This window comes from Falco naumanni, chromosome 2 (assembly GCF_017639655.2).
Source record: "Falco naumanni isolate bFalNau1 chromosome 2, bFalNau1.pat, whole genome shotgun sequence".
Lineage (NCBI taxonomy): Eukaryota > Metazoa > Chordata > Aves > Falconiformes > Falconidae > Falco > Falco naumanni.
Window position 1 is genome coordinate 65,776,583 of NC_054055.1, and position 15,692 is coordinate 65,792,274.

Consider the following 15,692-nt stretch of genomic DNA (forward strand, 5'->3'; position numbering starts at 1 on the left):
GGTTGGATTTCTTTACTCGATTTTTTTTTTGTTTGCTGTTGTTCTTTTCTGTTTTCTTTAAAGAGTACACCGCAACAGAGTAAGTCCAAAATACTTTTATCGTGAAAACAGATAGCTATGACAAAATTAAACTTTTTTTTTAATCTGGGTTTTATTAAACAATGTGTCTCACCCATAGTATACTAAAGGTTAAATAGGGATCTGTTTATGGAAATCAATCTGTTGTTGCTACCTATTGATACTCTAGAACTCCTGAGAGAAACCATCCCTCCCACTCCTATTTACTGGCTACATCCATGGAGATGCTGTTTCCTAAAGCTGAGGGACAGAAGTGCTTCTGTGCCTGCTGATTTCCTATCTAGTCTGTCCTTCATAGTTACTAGGACATTTTCAACAGTCTTGCATGCTTTTGCTTTCAACAAGTGCTGAAGTCATGCTATTTACTTGCTGAAGTGGTTAAGTGGCAGCAAACTGCTTGGTCTACTTTAGTGCAACTCCCAGTGAAAAACGCATCCATAAAATGAAAACACGTAAAGTCTTTGCCTTTTTTTCTTTATAAAGAGTTGCACAGAGGGACTCGTGGTTGGGCAGTTATAGAAGTGTTTTTCGTATTGTAATAGAAATATATTTGTTGTAATGAAATATATATTAAAACATAATATATGCTTCTTCATAAAGTACTTAACATTCAATGGAAGCAAAAATTTACAGGAATATTTTATTCTGATGTTCCAAGTACAAAATTAGTAGCCATTACAAAATCAGTGATTTCAAAATTTTATATTTTTTTGTGTGCTTAGGATGCCTCAAGGAATTGCATTTGTTATTGCTGGTTTTTTGTAGCCTTACTAATTATGAAAAAAATCTTATGAACCTTGTCTATTGAAGTCACAAGGATTTATTAAGTTTTTGCTTGTCTCCCCAATTTCAGATGGAAGATTTCCAGATTTATGAAAAATACTGTCAAAATAAACCTCGATCTGAAAGCTTGTGGAGGCAGTTTTCAGATTCTGTATTCTTTCAGGTATGCTTGCTTGCTTTTCCAAAATAATTGAGGTTTTGGTTTTGTTGTGGTTTGGGGTTTTTTTTGGTTTTCTTTATTTATTTAATAATCTCAAGAAGAAATAACAAATACATTGATTAGTATCCTGATAAAATGCAACACTGATTACAGGAATGTCAAAGGAAACTCGATCACAAGCTCAGTTTGGACTCATACTTGCTGAAACCTGTTCAAAGAATAACCAAATACCAATTATTGCTAAAGGTATGTGTTACTAAACTATAATGGTAAGTACATTTTGTGCATTCAGGTTGTTTTGTATGCTGCTTCTCTCAACCTGCTGAAGAGAAACCTAAAAGTTAGTGGACAGATGTATAAATTGTGAGACAAATCCTAGCCTACCAGCTTGCAGCTTGGTTCTTTTCTCTTTCAGCCAAAAAGCTGCCAGCAGACAGAAAATGTTAGAGACACCTTGTGTAACTGCTTTTGCCCTTATTTCTTCTGAAGAGAAGAATGGGAAGTTGATTAGGGGAAACAGAAAGATAAAAAACTTTTGCAACAAAGAACACAGAGAAAGAGAGTATCTAAAGTACTGGTTGCTCTTCTGTTATAGTCACCTCACCCATATTGCAGGAATTTGCCTTGCTGGGTTCTAGGAAATGTACGTGACTGAGAGCGCTGTATGGTGCTTTTACGAAGGATGCTGTTGTGATTCACTTAAACATGCCATACTGAGAAGCAACATGAAAGCAATATACTGTCATAGATTTTTTTAATTAATGTGTAAGGTTTTGCCATGTTTGAAGTAAGAAATACTTCCCACAGACACACATCTCATTAATTGTATTTAAAAGTAGTTTAAAAAGATTGCACTGGACCAAACTTACTCTTGAGTTAAAACTAAGCTGAAGTTAACAGCTTTTAAAAACATTACATTAAGCTTGTGTTAAAAGAAGCGTTAGAAAGGTTTTTGATTTAAAATATCTTACTGCCTGCAATCCATAAGTAGATGTTTATTCTCATAGTATGGAGTCTGGGGAGTTCCGTGTGAACTTTCAGCTATATTTATCTGGACCAAACCAGAAGATGCAGCTTCACCAATAAGCCTTTTGGAGAAGGGATGCTTTTCTAAATGTGTAGACAATGCTCAGTGTAGTAAGTTTAGACCTGTTACTAGCATCCCAGGCCTCACCATAATTCAAATAGCAAATGAAATTTACCTATGTTTTTGCATTTGTTCACTTCTACAGAGTAACAAATAGAAAAAATACCATCCCCCCTTCTTTTGAGTTTTGGGGTGTTTGCAGTTTTTTGTTGTTTTGTTTTTTTTTTTTAGGGGTGTGTGTGTTTTATTTTAGGGTTTTTTAGAAATTCTGATGAAAAAAGTTTTCAAAGCTAGTCTTGCTAGTCTTGTAAAATGTCTTAGGTAGAGTTTACAAAACCTCTAGATGAATGAAATAATTTGGCTAATTAGCAGCAGAGATGGGAAGTAAAACTTTAGAGTCTTCTGAATTTCAGCCAGTATTTAACCCACTAGGTTATAGGGTATAAAACTTTACTGGATGACTTTAAAAACTTAGCCCAAATTCAGTGTTAAAATTTGAACATTCCTAGTTTCTGCTGTTTCCAAAGCTAAGTATGTTGTCATTCCCTGCCGCTCAGGAAATGCTGAAGTACAGTAAGAACTGTGAAGGGGCTGAGGATCTTCAGGAAGCATTAACCTCTATACTGGGTATTCTCAAGGCAGTTAATGATTCTATGCACCAGATAGCCATTACAGGCTATGATGTAAGTAACGGTATTTTTACTTACTTTTAAATTTATTTTCATTTAATTCTTAGATATATGTACAGCATACTGTATAGTGTGTACAAATAATGAGAAGAATGTTTACAAAAGGTGCTTTTTTAAAACTGAAATGTGTAATGAAAACAATGGAAAATAAATCTCTATACTCTTCTGAAGTTTTCCTGCTATGAATAATACTTTGCTCTGTCTACCCAAGTTTTTTTCTTATATCTACTTAACACTGAGTTAGAAACTGAAATTTGTCATGAAAAGTGTGGTTTAGGCTACTGTCAAATGGGATTTACATCTATGTCTAAAACTACACCCAGAACTTCCACTCAAAAAACAAACAAAAAAACAAAAAAACAAAAAAATCCAAACAAAACAAAATGTAAGCAGCTTTGGAGCAGAATGCTGGGGAAAAAAAAAACCCAAATAATCAAATAATGTGTTTTTCTTCCCCCTCTCTCTCTGTGTAGATCTCTGCTACTGGTACTCCTGACTGTAAAATTCTCCCTGAACAGTGTTGGGGAGAGAAAATTATGTGTAAAAATCCAACACTGACTTTATTTTTATTACATTTCAAATCCAACATAAACACTGATGTGAGAGATTACTTGGAACAACAGAACTTGTAAAGACCTGTTCAGAGTATGCATTTTAGTCTGCTATGATCTCTTTATAGTTATAAATACCGCTTTTTTTTTTTTGTTCCAGGGAAACCTGAATGAGCTGGGCAAGCTTTTAATGCAGGGATCCTTCAATGTCTGGACTGATCATAAAAAGGGTCACTCGAAGGTGAAAGATTTGGCACGCTTCAAGCCAATGCAGCGACACCTCTTCCTACATGAGAAAGCAGTGCTGTTCTGTAAAAAGCGAGAAGAAAATGGAGAGGGATATGAGAAAGCACCTTCTTATAGCTACAAACACTCCTTAAATGTAAGACACTGAGCAGTCCAGCAAAGTCGAGGTACTGAGGGCTTAGCCTGCAGTAATACAACGTTCTAGTTTTTTGTCTGTGAGGCTGTGTACAGTTTTGTACTGGGAACTTAACCCTTTCAGGCAAACCTAAGTGGTGCTGCGCATCTGTGTTACTTTGTGTTTGCTGTCTGGATTGGGGGGGAGGAAATTACCCTTTGAGAAAATCCAAACTGTACTAGTCTAGCTGTATGACAGCTGCATTAATCACACAGAAATTTTAGAGCAGGGTAGTATAAAATAGATATAAGGTTTGGTGGTCTGGATTTGGAGAGACATCTTGTGGGTCAGTCTTAATGTACCTAAACCTTTCTTCCCTCCAAGGTAGCCAAGCTGATACAAAGCACTAAATTTCATGTCCAACATGCAAATCATACATTATTAGCTCTTTTTTTCCTTGAGCAAGAAGCTAAATGTAGTTTTCCTTTTCACAACTAGGGTACCAAAGAATACCAGTAGCCACATGCTTCCATTGTTACCGTAAACACAATGTAGTAGGTCAGCTTCTGTTCTCTCTGCTTCCAGATGGCAGCAGTTGGAATAACAGAAAATGTCAAAGGTGATGCAAAAAAATTTGAGATCTGGTATAATGCAAGGGAAGAAGTTTACATTATACAGGTAAATAACTTGCCACTACAGGTAAATAACTTGCCACTACATTTTTTAAAACAAAAAGAGAGAGAGAAGGGGGGGTGGGGGGTGTCACTGCTCTAATCCTAAGATCTGGAGGTTTTTTTCTTCTGTTATATCACTAGTAGACAGTGGTGAGGAAATGTGGGGGAAAAAAAAGAAAAAAATCGGGGAAAAAAAAAATAAAAAACAAACCACCACCAGATTAATTCATAAGGTAGTTTCTTAATATATTTCAATTGCAGAGTCTTCTGCGGGAAAAAATAGTCATGTTTTACAATATTGATGGAGGATATTGTACACACCATTACTGCTGCTCTCTTTGGAGTAGTGGATGGCTTGGGAGCCATGGTTTGACTATAGCACATGCACAGCTTCTGCCCCAGCATGTGCCAGGTGTTACAACTAGTTTCTGCCACTGAAGAGCTGGAGAGGGAACTCTGTCCCTCTCGAAGGATTCCTCTGAAGCTGTGCTTTGGCACACAACTGTTTGGGTAATAACTATTCTATGCTTGATGGCTGATTGTATTTATTTTTGGGTAGGCTCCAACCCCTGAAGTTAAAGCTACTTGGGTAAATGAAATAAGAAAAGTGCTGACGAGTCAACTGCAGGCATGCAGAGGTGAAATATTTTGGATATATATATTTTTTTAATCTCTTTTCTCTTTGAACTTCAAAACCTGCACTGTGTATCTTCACTGTGTAGGACTGTAGAAACAAAAAGTTATTAAAATAGATTTATGTTTTGAATTCTTTCTCTTTCCTCCGTTACAGAAGCTAGTCAGCACAGGACACTAGAACAAACACAGAGCTTACCTCTTCCAACATCATCTTGTACCAGGTAAGTATGTTGTCAAATCAGCCTGGCTGTCTTGTAAATATACTAATACATCTAGTTTGCAGTTCTTCATTACTCCTGTCCCTTACTACTGGCCCTTATCTTATAGGGGTTTGTTAGGTCTCTTCCCACTATAAAGCTGTAAAGCTTTATTTTTATATATTTTATATATATATATATATATGTAAATGCATCTCCAGAACTGTTAAATCGGGCACCCGTGGCATGGGGTTTGCCAGATGAAGAGAACAACACAGAAAAGTAATTTTCTGCACCAGCCAAAATCCTGGTGGTATTATGGGTCTGTTTGTTGAACAGCTAATTATATACTTTACACCCTGGATAAAAGAGTTATGTGGAGCAGCCTTTTCCTTTCTTTTCTGTTTCATTCACCTGGACTATTTTTTTTTTCTTTTCCAATGTCGTGTTACCTTTCTTCTTGTCTTTTTCAGGGCATTATCTTTGCTCTGCCCTTGTTCTTTTCCTCCAATTTCCTTTTTTTTTTTTTTTTTTTTTTTTTAAACTGGTGTGTTGATTCCTCCAGTATCCCAGCTTCTGAGTCAAGCTTTTCTTCTTTTCCTATTTTTAATCCTTCACCCTACCAACCTATACATTCTTCTGCTTCCACCTTCTCTGACACCTCTTCTTAATCCTCTGCTACTCACTCTTTTTTCTGTGATGTGAGTATGTGTATGTACCATGTGGTTGTATCTTCAGTTATTCCTGCATGGTGTCTGCTCAAATATGTATCAGTAGCTCTCTGCCCTGCATGTTTTATGCATCTGCTTATCACCCAGGGAGAGTTTCCAAGATATATAGTATTTGTAAGATGTCGTTCTCCATTCCATGCCCAAACAGAGGTGTGATAAGAATCCAGTGGCAAGATCCAGCCTATGTTCATTGTTCATCCCTCAACTGTTCCTGTGTTAAGAACTTCAGAGGGGCAGAGTTTATGCCTTTTTTTTTTTTCCCGTAGTAAGTTCAGGAGGAAACTGTCAGCACAGAATGTGTGCCTCTAACTGAGAGTGAGTGGAAGTTGTCCTGACCTGTCTTTTCAGGAGCTCCCACTGCCATAGTACATGTGGTTGCAGTCAGTTAGGGGAGCCTTTTCCTTTGTATGTGGGCATGGTCTTTAAATGCACAGTCACCAATGACTTTTTCAGTCCTGAAAGTACCTAATAAATTGTTTTCAGCCTATATATCTGTATGTAAAAGGCAGCCTGTGACCAAAGGTCATCATCCCTGTTCAGACCCAGATTTGCTGGAGATGTATTGATTGTCTTAATTTTCTTCTAATAAACAGTCCTTCACGGAACCACATCAGAAACACCAAAAAAATGGAGGAGAGAAAAGCTGATCTTGCAAGTCTAGAAGGTTATGGCACCACAGTAGCACCAAAGTACCCTGAGAAAGGCAAAGGTGAGTTTACACCGATGTGTTGTTATCTTTAATTGCAAAGAGCATGCCTGCACTGCAGATGCACAGGCAGATCCACCAGCAGAGTAGCCATGGTAGTGCAGGGAAACGCAGCATACACCTGAACGAGCAGGGCTTTGCTGCTTTCATCCCTAAGGCAGTCCACCCACAAAGTGCTGCCCACATTCCACGAGCACGCCAGTCTTATTTGCCCTTAGCCTGGGGTTTTTGCGTTCCACTTTGTGGTGTGGACAGGCCCAAAGCCACCTTGAATGAAGGGTAGCCAAAAGAAGGTGGGAACGATGTGTTACGAGGCCCAAGTCTGCAGCAGATCTTCTCTTAGAGCTGCCCAGCTTCTCAGAGTTCTCTTACCCTGGATAAATTTCTCAGCATTACCTGTTCTAAAGAGTTTTGATTTAGTTTTTGGTTTGGGGATTTTTTTTCTCCTTAATTTTGGTTCCCATAATGGAGATTATTTATTGAACCAGTGGCAGGACAAGCCCTGCATAGCGAGAACAACTGGCCACTTGGGTTCATCTGTTGTACCTGGCCTTTCAGTTGTCCTTTCTCATCCTAACATGCAGGTTCCTGACAGGGCTGCAAACAGTTTTTTGCCTTGATCTTTTCATGGCCTTCTCCTCTTTCTTTCTATGTCTTTCTCTTCCTTTGTAGATGACACTAGCTCTACCTCAGAATGCTCTGTACTGTCAAAAAAGCGCTTTACGCTGCATAGCTTTACTAACCTCAAAAATCAGAAAGGTAATTAAAAAAAAATGAATAAAGCTAGACTGTTTTCTGTTTAAGGCTGTAATTGAAGCATCACTTTGTATATGTGTGTAGTGTTAACAGGTATTCGGTGTATGCACTAGCTTGTTCTCCTGAGGTCAAGCTGGGTTCTTGAGTCACTGACCCTGACAGGGAGATATCAAGAGAAACCAGCTCCAAAGTGGGAGGGGGAGGTGCAGCTGGGAAAAGTGGAGCTGTTGGAGATGCAAGAGGAGGAGTGCAGTTTCCAGTGCCTCTAGCCTCACTATCAAGGCTAAGGAGGAACCCCATTCCTGTAGGAAAACTAGAGGAAGGAATTTGTCTTCAGATCAGACACCTGGCCTGCTTCTCGCTTCAGTGGATCTGCCCCAAATGCAGTTGTACTTGGCAAAAAGGAATCAAGGTTTTCTGGATTACTTCTCTGTTGGCATACTTGCTAACAAAACTCCCAAAGCATGACTACAGCAGAATGTGTATGATGGTGGTGTTTTGCTGGATACAAAAATAAATAAGAATTTCCCTATGCTTCCAGAAACAGTCTTTACTTTTTTCCCTAAAACTGGCAATAGGAGACTGAGACCTTTCTTGCTTCCTCCTGCCAAGTAATTGCACCAGTACATTCACTTCTTGCTTTGAACAGCTGTCTTGAACACTGAATTGCACTGTGATGATGGCCCTTGTTCAAGAGCATGGTGTTGGTTTGGGGTTGTTTTTTTTTTTCCTTCCAGCATCCTTTCAGAATGCCTTTTTAAAACCTGATTACCTTTGAGTTCTTTCTGGAGAGACTCTAGGGATGTGTATCTAATGCTAATGAGGTGAGCACTAATATCCCATGCTTGCCTTGACAGAAACTCCATCTGCTTCTGCTAAAAGCCAGACATTGCCAATGATCCTTCTTACAGGACCAGGTATTGAAGTAGCACTAGATTTATATAAAAATGATTGCTTAATTTGGTATTGTTTGTCTAAAATTGAAATTAATTGTATTCAGTTGATACCTAGTTCATTTAGAAAATTTTACATTTATTTTCGTCTATTACTATAAAATAAATTTGTCAATTTATCTGCAAATAACTACCTGTAAATAATTAATTCCTTCTGCTGTAATTGACCAATGACAGCTAAAATTAGAGTGATTACAGAAATCCGCTTGTTTTCCAGTGTAAACTCAAAGGTAGTTAGCATGCAATCCACCTATTCTCTTTTTTCCAGTTCTTCAATATCTCTCTTCTGTGTTTTTTGCCTATTCATCCTCCTGCAGCTTCTCCTACCAGTCCTGACAAAAAAGCTAAACGGCATGAAGTAGTGAGTGACCCAACTCCTTTTGGTTTAAGAGGTATAGTGATACCACATCTTGTACTCCACAAATATCCATGCATTCCTCATGTAATATGTTACATCAGAGCACTTTCAGCTGAGTTTTTCTAAGTGGGTCTGTCAGCTTCTGTATATACTGGGTTTGATAGTACAATTGGCTAAAGGTTTACACTTGGCATCAAATAAAGTAGTATACAGCTAACTAGTTTTTGGGAGACGGCAATGCAAAAGGGGTCATCTGCTGAAGAAATAACCAGAAGCTGGGTGTTTAATGGAATTACAGGGGCATCCAGTTGCTGTGAGACACATGGTTTTCCAGTCAGCATTGTCCTGTCACTGTGCTCCTTGTGGAGGAGATTTAACTTTTTAAAAAAGGAAGGGAAAAAAAAAGAAATGCAAAACTCATGTACTCTAGTCAGAGTGGGGATCATCACTGCCATGTGGAATTTCTGTTTTAGATTTGCTTTTATTACTGCAGTCACAGTCCTGTTGCATCTTTCTTTGGGTGACAGCAGACAATTTTTACCACCCTGTGAACCCCAGATGTTGTAACTGAACCCATTTAACTGTAGCAGTTTCCCTTCTGTCCTCTCAACCCATAGCTAAGCAAAGAACAGAAAAGCATTTCAGTTAAATGACCCATTTCTAACCAGCAAGGCTGTTGGTGAACGCTTGAGTACAAATCCCTAGGGGCTAATTAACTAAAGAGTACAAGGAGAGCAGTTGCTCTCTTCCTGACTTCCTTTCCATCACCATCTCTTAGAAAATACTATTCTAAAGATGAGGCTGTTTCAAGCCCTTCTTTCATCCTCCTGCAGGTTTCCATAGCCTTTGTCTTTCTCTCACCTGTAGAAATGATACAGGTTCAGCTGCTGTGCTGGGGAACACCATTCACTTGTCTGAGCAGCAGGCAATGTAATCCCAGGCTGGATGCATGCAGAAACTCCACAAGTGGGAATATGGGAGTTACAAGGTTAATTTTCTGCAGGTATCAGTCAAACCTCTGAGATCTCCAGGTGCCTTAGAAATCCTGAGGGCTTGAAAATGCTATCAGAAAGGAAAAGGTGTTTTGTGGCCTTTTCCACAGATGATGGAATTTTCCAGGGTGGAGAGTCCTTTTCCATTACTAATTTACAGTAAAACTGTTGGAACAGACTTGTCTGATTTGCTGTCTGGTCCAGTAGCCTCTCACTTTATGAAACTACTAAACCAAGTAAATGAATTTAAAACATCTGGTAACTCCCTTTCCTGTCTTGCACCTTCCAATCTCTTTTCTGACGCTATCTCTTCTCCTTCCCCAACTCAGGGATAAGCAGGCAGTTGACCCAGGCATTTCAGGATGAAACTGCAGCAGGTGATGGCCACAGCTCCCCAGTGCAGAGCACACTGCTCCACTTACGTCCTTTCACTGCTCTATCGCTCTGATTTACATCATAGTGAGCTCAAGGATCTTGCAGATAGATCCTATGTCTGTGAAGAAATCTGCAGGCCCATTTCTGAAGAGAAGCGGTTAATGAATCCTTGGTTTTCCTAGCACCATCAAATCTAAACTCATTTCTGCTTCACCTCATCTTTTCTCAAGCCTGTCTGCCATTTTCTTACCTTTTCTGCCTTTATAGGGAGCTCAGATCTAGTCACACTGTGCAGAAACACACATAGACATTGAATGCACATGCATAATTTTGGTGCTTGTAGTTAGCTAATATGAATATGGCCATAGTGACCACTTCCCTGCCCAGGACGAGATGGGCTTTTTTACAGACTTGCTAATAATAGAGCAACAGCTTGTATGAGGAGTAGGAGTGCTGTTGCTGTGGCAGGATCAGGCACGTCTGCTTTTACCCACATCAGCACACTGTGTGAAAAGAAAGAGGCTGAAGAGCAAGAGCTGTTACCCAAAATGTGCCAGGTGAGCAGGCCAGTGAGTGTGATGCTGCAGGCAGAGCAATTTACAGTGATTTCACTTTCTGTTTCTTCTGTGCAACGTGTTGGTTCTGTTTCTAATGAGAGCTTGGAATAATTAGGAGAAACCAAGTTTTCTTTTGTTGCATTGTTCTTGACTTGGAAATAATGGAAAGGGTTTCACGAGCCTGTGTCCCACGAGCCAACTATAAGATGTGAACTTATAAGGAAATTTTCATGGAATACAGCAGGAATTTATTACTCAGTTTCTTCACAGATGGAAGTTCATTCTTAACCCTGGACAGGGCCAAATGGGTCAGTACTTCTAACCTTGTGCAGGTCATCCAGCGCAGGCGAGGTAAAAGTCCTACTCTGTTTGGTGTGCTCTAGGTGTGATTTGTTTCTGTGATTCTTAGATTGCTTTGGCTTTACTCTCTGACAGTGCTCAGGTTTTTTTCCTAATGCACTGGCATGACCAGCCATGTGACAAATGCCTCAGAAGCAGCGAAGGGCAAAAATGCTGGTGCTTTCTCAACTTAACTAGTAGTTACATAAAAGTTGCAAGGTTTGTTCTTGCTTTCATTCTTTTCATTAAATTTCATCGTTGTTACCATTTGGCTTGAACCAAAATCTTACTTACAAATATTTGTATTTTATTATGACTTTTTTTTCATGATAAACTAGACACATTAGCAGCTGCTGACCTTAGTGAAAAGCATGGTACTAGTAAAACTTACTGTAGTTTTATTTGGAGAGGGATTTTGTACACTCTGGATATGATAGAGCTTCGTAAATAAATGAAATGCTTCACTCTGAGAGAGAAAAAGGAACACTTGGCAATAAATGACAGGCAGGAGATTGATTTTGTGGTGTTTGGTGCAGTGACTTAACACCAAGATAAGTCAGCATGATTAAGTATCCTTGTGTCAGCCTGAATACCCTTAAATAATAAGCTGCCTTGTCAGATGAAGCACAGAGTGCCTGGAGCTTGTGTTGAATTTCTTGACAGCTCTAAGGGCTCAGAAGTTTGAAGGAGGCAGTGTGCCTCCATCCCTTGTTCCAGTAGGCTGGATAGGTTGTTTTGGATGACAATCCTGTGTGTTCATCCTCTTCCCATAAAGTCCTCTACCTCCTCCCAAGAAAAAGAGTATCTATTCATTGTTCATCTTTGTATAAGAGAGAAATAGCTGCTTTTTAGTTGGGAATGTGCATTCTTTCCATCTGTTTCACTCTGTATAAATCCAAAGGGCCAAATTCACTGCTGTGCATTGCCACAACTCCACCTACGCTGATGGAAATGGGTCAACTTCTGCCAGCTGTGAATTTCACCCAGTGGCTGTAATAACTTCCCTGTGTGCAGTTTATCTGCTGTTTATGTAGATAGCTTAAGAGCTTTTCTGCAGGAAGAACATTCCTCCCAGTCAGTGGCTCACTGCTGCAAAGTTAACTGTTGGCTGTTTGTTCCTCAAGGCTGGGCGAAAACGTCTCATTCTCTTGATGCATCTGAAGAAAATGATGGCTGGTCTAGTGCTGAAGATCCGCTGAATTCATCGGATGCAGAGGAAGAAGGGGGAGGAAGGGGAGGCGAGATGAAGCTGGTAACCAGAAATGCTTTCCTATTGAGCTAAGCAAATGATACCAATACATTGTGTGTGGCAGTATACAGGAATGCTTTTGAAAATTGCAGGAATGAAAGTGTCTGCCTTGAAATCCTCAGCTGGGCAAAATTCCTAGGGGAATGGAAATTATCCTCTTCTCTTAAATCAGCCTTGTGTTTGTATCTTGGGAAGATCCATCTGTGCTTTTGTGTACCTGCAGGCTAGTGAGACCGTGACTGCTTATGCCATAGTACAGCAGTCAAGCAATGACATGCTGAGCTACCATGTCAACAAACTTCTACACGTACATCACATCGCTAGTCTGCCAGCTTGTTTTTTGTCTTTTCTTTTGATTTTTTTTCTGTAGAGATTTGAATTAATTGTTGTGATGGGAACATTTCCCTAAATGTTTTTCAGGGTGTGAGAATTCGTGTACTGAATTTACTTGTAATCAAACAGCAAAGTTTTACTGCTTCTCAGGATGTATGTTTACACCATCTTCAGCATGTATGTGCATGAGAAAGAAGGGAAAAGTATTATAATTTCATAACAAATGTTGCAACCTTAAAGTACACAATAGAAATAATTTGTTTATGTTTTTCCTCTGTGTGCATTTAGACTCCCGGTAAATATACAGTTGTGACTGATTATGAGAAAGGAGTTTCTGAAGAATTTACAGTGAAAAGTGGAGATCTAGTTCAACTGATTCGTGAAGGGGAGGATGGACTTTGGTACGCAGATCTGTGTTTGGAAATTTTTATATGCAGAACTGTGTTTGGAAGGCAGATATTTAGGGCAAAACTTTCAAAGCCATCAAATGAAGCAATCTGACTTTTTATTTTTTTTCTATTTTTTTAGGTATGTAAAGAACCTGAGCACTGGTAGAGAAGGTTGGATCCCAGCAAACAATCTGCTGATGCTCATAGGCAATTCGAAATCAGCTCAATCTTTAAGCAGCTCTGGTAGGCTATTTATTTTAAATGAGATGATTGTCTCTCTGAAGATTCCTGTTATTGAAGAAAGTTGTGAAAAACAGCAACCATATCATATTTTCTTGCCTTTTTTCTTTCTTTCTTTTTCTTTCTTTCTTTCTTTCTTTCCATCTTTCTTTTTTCCAGAATCAGGCACTGCCTCCAGCACTTTGAGCACATCGTCAAGTTGCAGTGATAGCTGCAATGCCAGCAGCACCAGCTTCTCAGACATTAAGGGCTAACACTAAATTTTCACCCCACCTCCACGGAAGGTAAATCCTGGAGTTGGTCATTTTGTGCAGAGTTCTGGACATTGGACTCCAACGGAGAACCACCAGTTCTGTGTTGCCAGCCATGTGTATTTTCAGTGATTTTTACAGGTTCTCCCAGAAGATCCCAATGAAAAGTGCATGGAATGTGAAGTTGTAAATAAAAGTTGAATGATTTGAAATAGGGTCTTGTAGAGGGTTCTGCTCTGAAGTTTGAAGCTGCAGAGCTGTAGGCATGGAACACATTTTCTCATTGATACACAATCAGGTTTCTGCAGAACTGTATCATTTCGTAACAGCCAGAATCTGAATGTGAGCAAACAAAATGTGGTCAGTGCTAAATCCTCTTTGTAAACTAATAACATAGCAATCACTGTACAGGAGTAGGTATGAGGATAATAAATCAGAGTTTACAATTTCTCCTCCCAAAAAAACTCTTTTCTCCAAGGATGTACCTCAGTGCAGTGAATGGGACTCTTACAGCAACCAGGAAGGAGGTTTGATCCAGCCATTTTTCTTCTTATGGGTCTTCAGGACATTCTTCTGCTCCCTAGAGACTGGGATGCAGACATGACCAATTCACTGACCACAGCAGCATCAAAAGAAACTATTGTTTTGTCCTTTCCAACCTTTTTATGTGTGCAATGCAATAGCTGTTTTCTGAGGTGTTTTGGCCTCACAACCAAATTATTCACCAAGATCACTGTGTTTACATAGCCTTGGCAATTTAGTAGTTTCTTTTTCCTTATGCAGGTACACAATGAAACACAAATGTTCTTATTCACTAAATGATTTCTTAATAAATGGAAATGGCATGGTTACCTTCAGCTCTCACAATTAACATGCAGTTACAGGCGGAGGAAACTTGTGGCTGCACTATGGGTCAAGAGCCGTCCTTCAGACAAACCTATGAGGGCTAGAAATCAGACTATTTTTAGTCGGTAGTGTTTGTTGCAGATTTATTCAAAGAGAAAAAAACAATGACATAATTTTTCTATAAAAGGGAAGCAGGGGAGAATAAAGATCTTTATTAGAGAAGAGTCAGATTCATGCTACAGGCAAGTATTTTAAATTTTTTTAAAGGAAAGGTAATGCTAAACTTGCCCTTTTTCAAGGTATGATGTAAGCCAATGTTGTAGATTTTCAAATTCTCAAATGTTCTTTGCATGTCATCCTTACAAACAGTCCAAACTCTGTGCATGTATGGAATATTGTATTCATTCCTGTCCACCTCTCAAATATTTTTACTTATATGAAAATAGGGTTTTAACTGATTCATGTATCATATCACTTAAAAATAATGCGGATGTTAAGAGCCTAATTTTTCAGAAGCACTAAGCACAGCAGTCATGTCAGTTATGTCCACAGGAACTGCTGTTAATCATCAGATCCTCTGATGGCTGAGCCCTGAAGTCTATCTTTATGCCAGAATTCTATATTTTTGAGGCTGCAGCTTAGGAAACTTAAATGGCAAATATTCTAAAGATTTATCTTACTCCTTGGTTGCAAAAGCAACCCTACTGCAGATGCAATCAAAATGCAGCTGACCATGGTCAGTACAAATTGAAACATATATATACACACACATATATTTATGCACATATATATGTGCGTGTATGTGCTTGTGTGTGTATATGTGTGTGTAGATATGTATATGTGTGTAGATATAATGTATCAATGTAAAAGTTGTATTTATAGTCTTCATGCTGCTGAATGTGTCACTTTACAATTCCATAAATACTTAGGTTTCTTGCAATACTGCAATATAAAGTTTGATCAGGGTTTTACTTCAGGCATCTTTTCCAATGCAGAAATCCTCTGATCTTTTTTTAATTATCCCATATAATACTGTGCTGACCAGGAATATTTAGTCTGATATTTAACAACGGAATGGCAACATAAGATTCAGCTTATCTTCATCTATATAAGTTATTTTGTAAATTATCTGTAACATAATTTACTTATATATTGCTGTCATTGCCAGGATGAGACTGTCCTTTCATTTGTCACTGCAGCCTCATTTGTGTTATTTCAGCGGTTTTCTCCACATCATAGCACTTTAATACAACCCATTTCACCATTTCCTTTTTTACTGCTGTTGTGAATTAGAAGTACAAAGTCAGAGGTCCTATTGTAATTAATTTGAATAAATTTCAGCGCTTCTTGCTGAATGCCTTTATGTAGACATGTTCTGTGTTTTATTTTATCTCACAGTCT

General features: G+C 38.8%; 1 protein-coding gene across 20 annotated transcripts in view; it reads left to right on the plus strand.

Annotated features, from left to right (window-relative positions):
• Positions 1 to 15,654, plus strand: part of MCF2L (MCF.2 cell line derived transforming sequence like) — a 164,170-nt gene extending 148,516 nt beyond the window's left edge. For 5 of the 20 annotated variants that reach the window (XM_040584554.1, XM_040584558.1, XM_040584561.1 and 2 more), the window contains 16 exons: positions 932 to 1,024; positions 1,175 to 1,267; positions 2,666 to 2,791; positions 3,509 to 3,730; positions 4,295 to 4,387; positions 4,943 to 5,021; positions 5,174 to 5,240; positions 6,541 to 6,656; positions 7,326 to 7,412; positions 8,267 to 8,326; positions 8,680 to 8,754; positions 10,915 to 10,995; positions 12,108 to 12,235; positions 12,854 to 12,966; positions 13,094 to 13,197; positions 13,354 to 15,654. In XM_040584554.1, coding sequence (XP_040440488.1) covers positions 932 to 1,024; positions 1,175 to 1,267; positions 2,666 to 2,791; positions 3,509 to 3,730; positions 4,295 to 4,387; positions 4,943 to 5,021; positions 5,174 to 5,240; positions 6,541 to 6,656; positions 7,326 to 7,412; positions 8,267 to 8,326; positions 8,680 to 8,754; positions 10,915 to 10,995; positions 12,108 to 12,235; positions 12,854 to 12,966; positions 13,094 to 13,197; positions 13,354 to 13,448 — 1,632 coding nt within the window. In that variant the 3' untranslated portion in view covers positions 13,449 to 15,654. Of the gene's footprint in view, positions 1 to 931; positions 1,025 to 1,174; positions 1,268 to 2,665; positions 2,792 to 3,508; positions 3,731 to 4,294; positions 4,388 to 4,942; positions 5,022 to 5,173; positions 5,241 to 6,540; positions 6,657 to 7,325; positions 7,413 to 8,266; positions 8,327 to 8,679; positions 8,755 to 9,587; positions 10,996 to 12,107; positions 12,236 to 12,853; positions 12,967 to 13,093; positions 13,198 to 13,353 lie in introns of those variants that run through there. The other 15 variants (XM_040584555.1, XM_040584557.1, XM_040584556.1 and 12 more) reach the window with 15 other exon arrangements.
• The last annotated feature ends 38 nt before the right edge of the window (positions 15,655 to 15,692 follow it).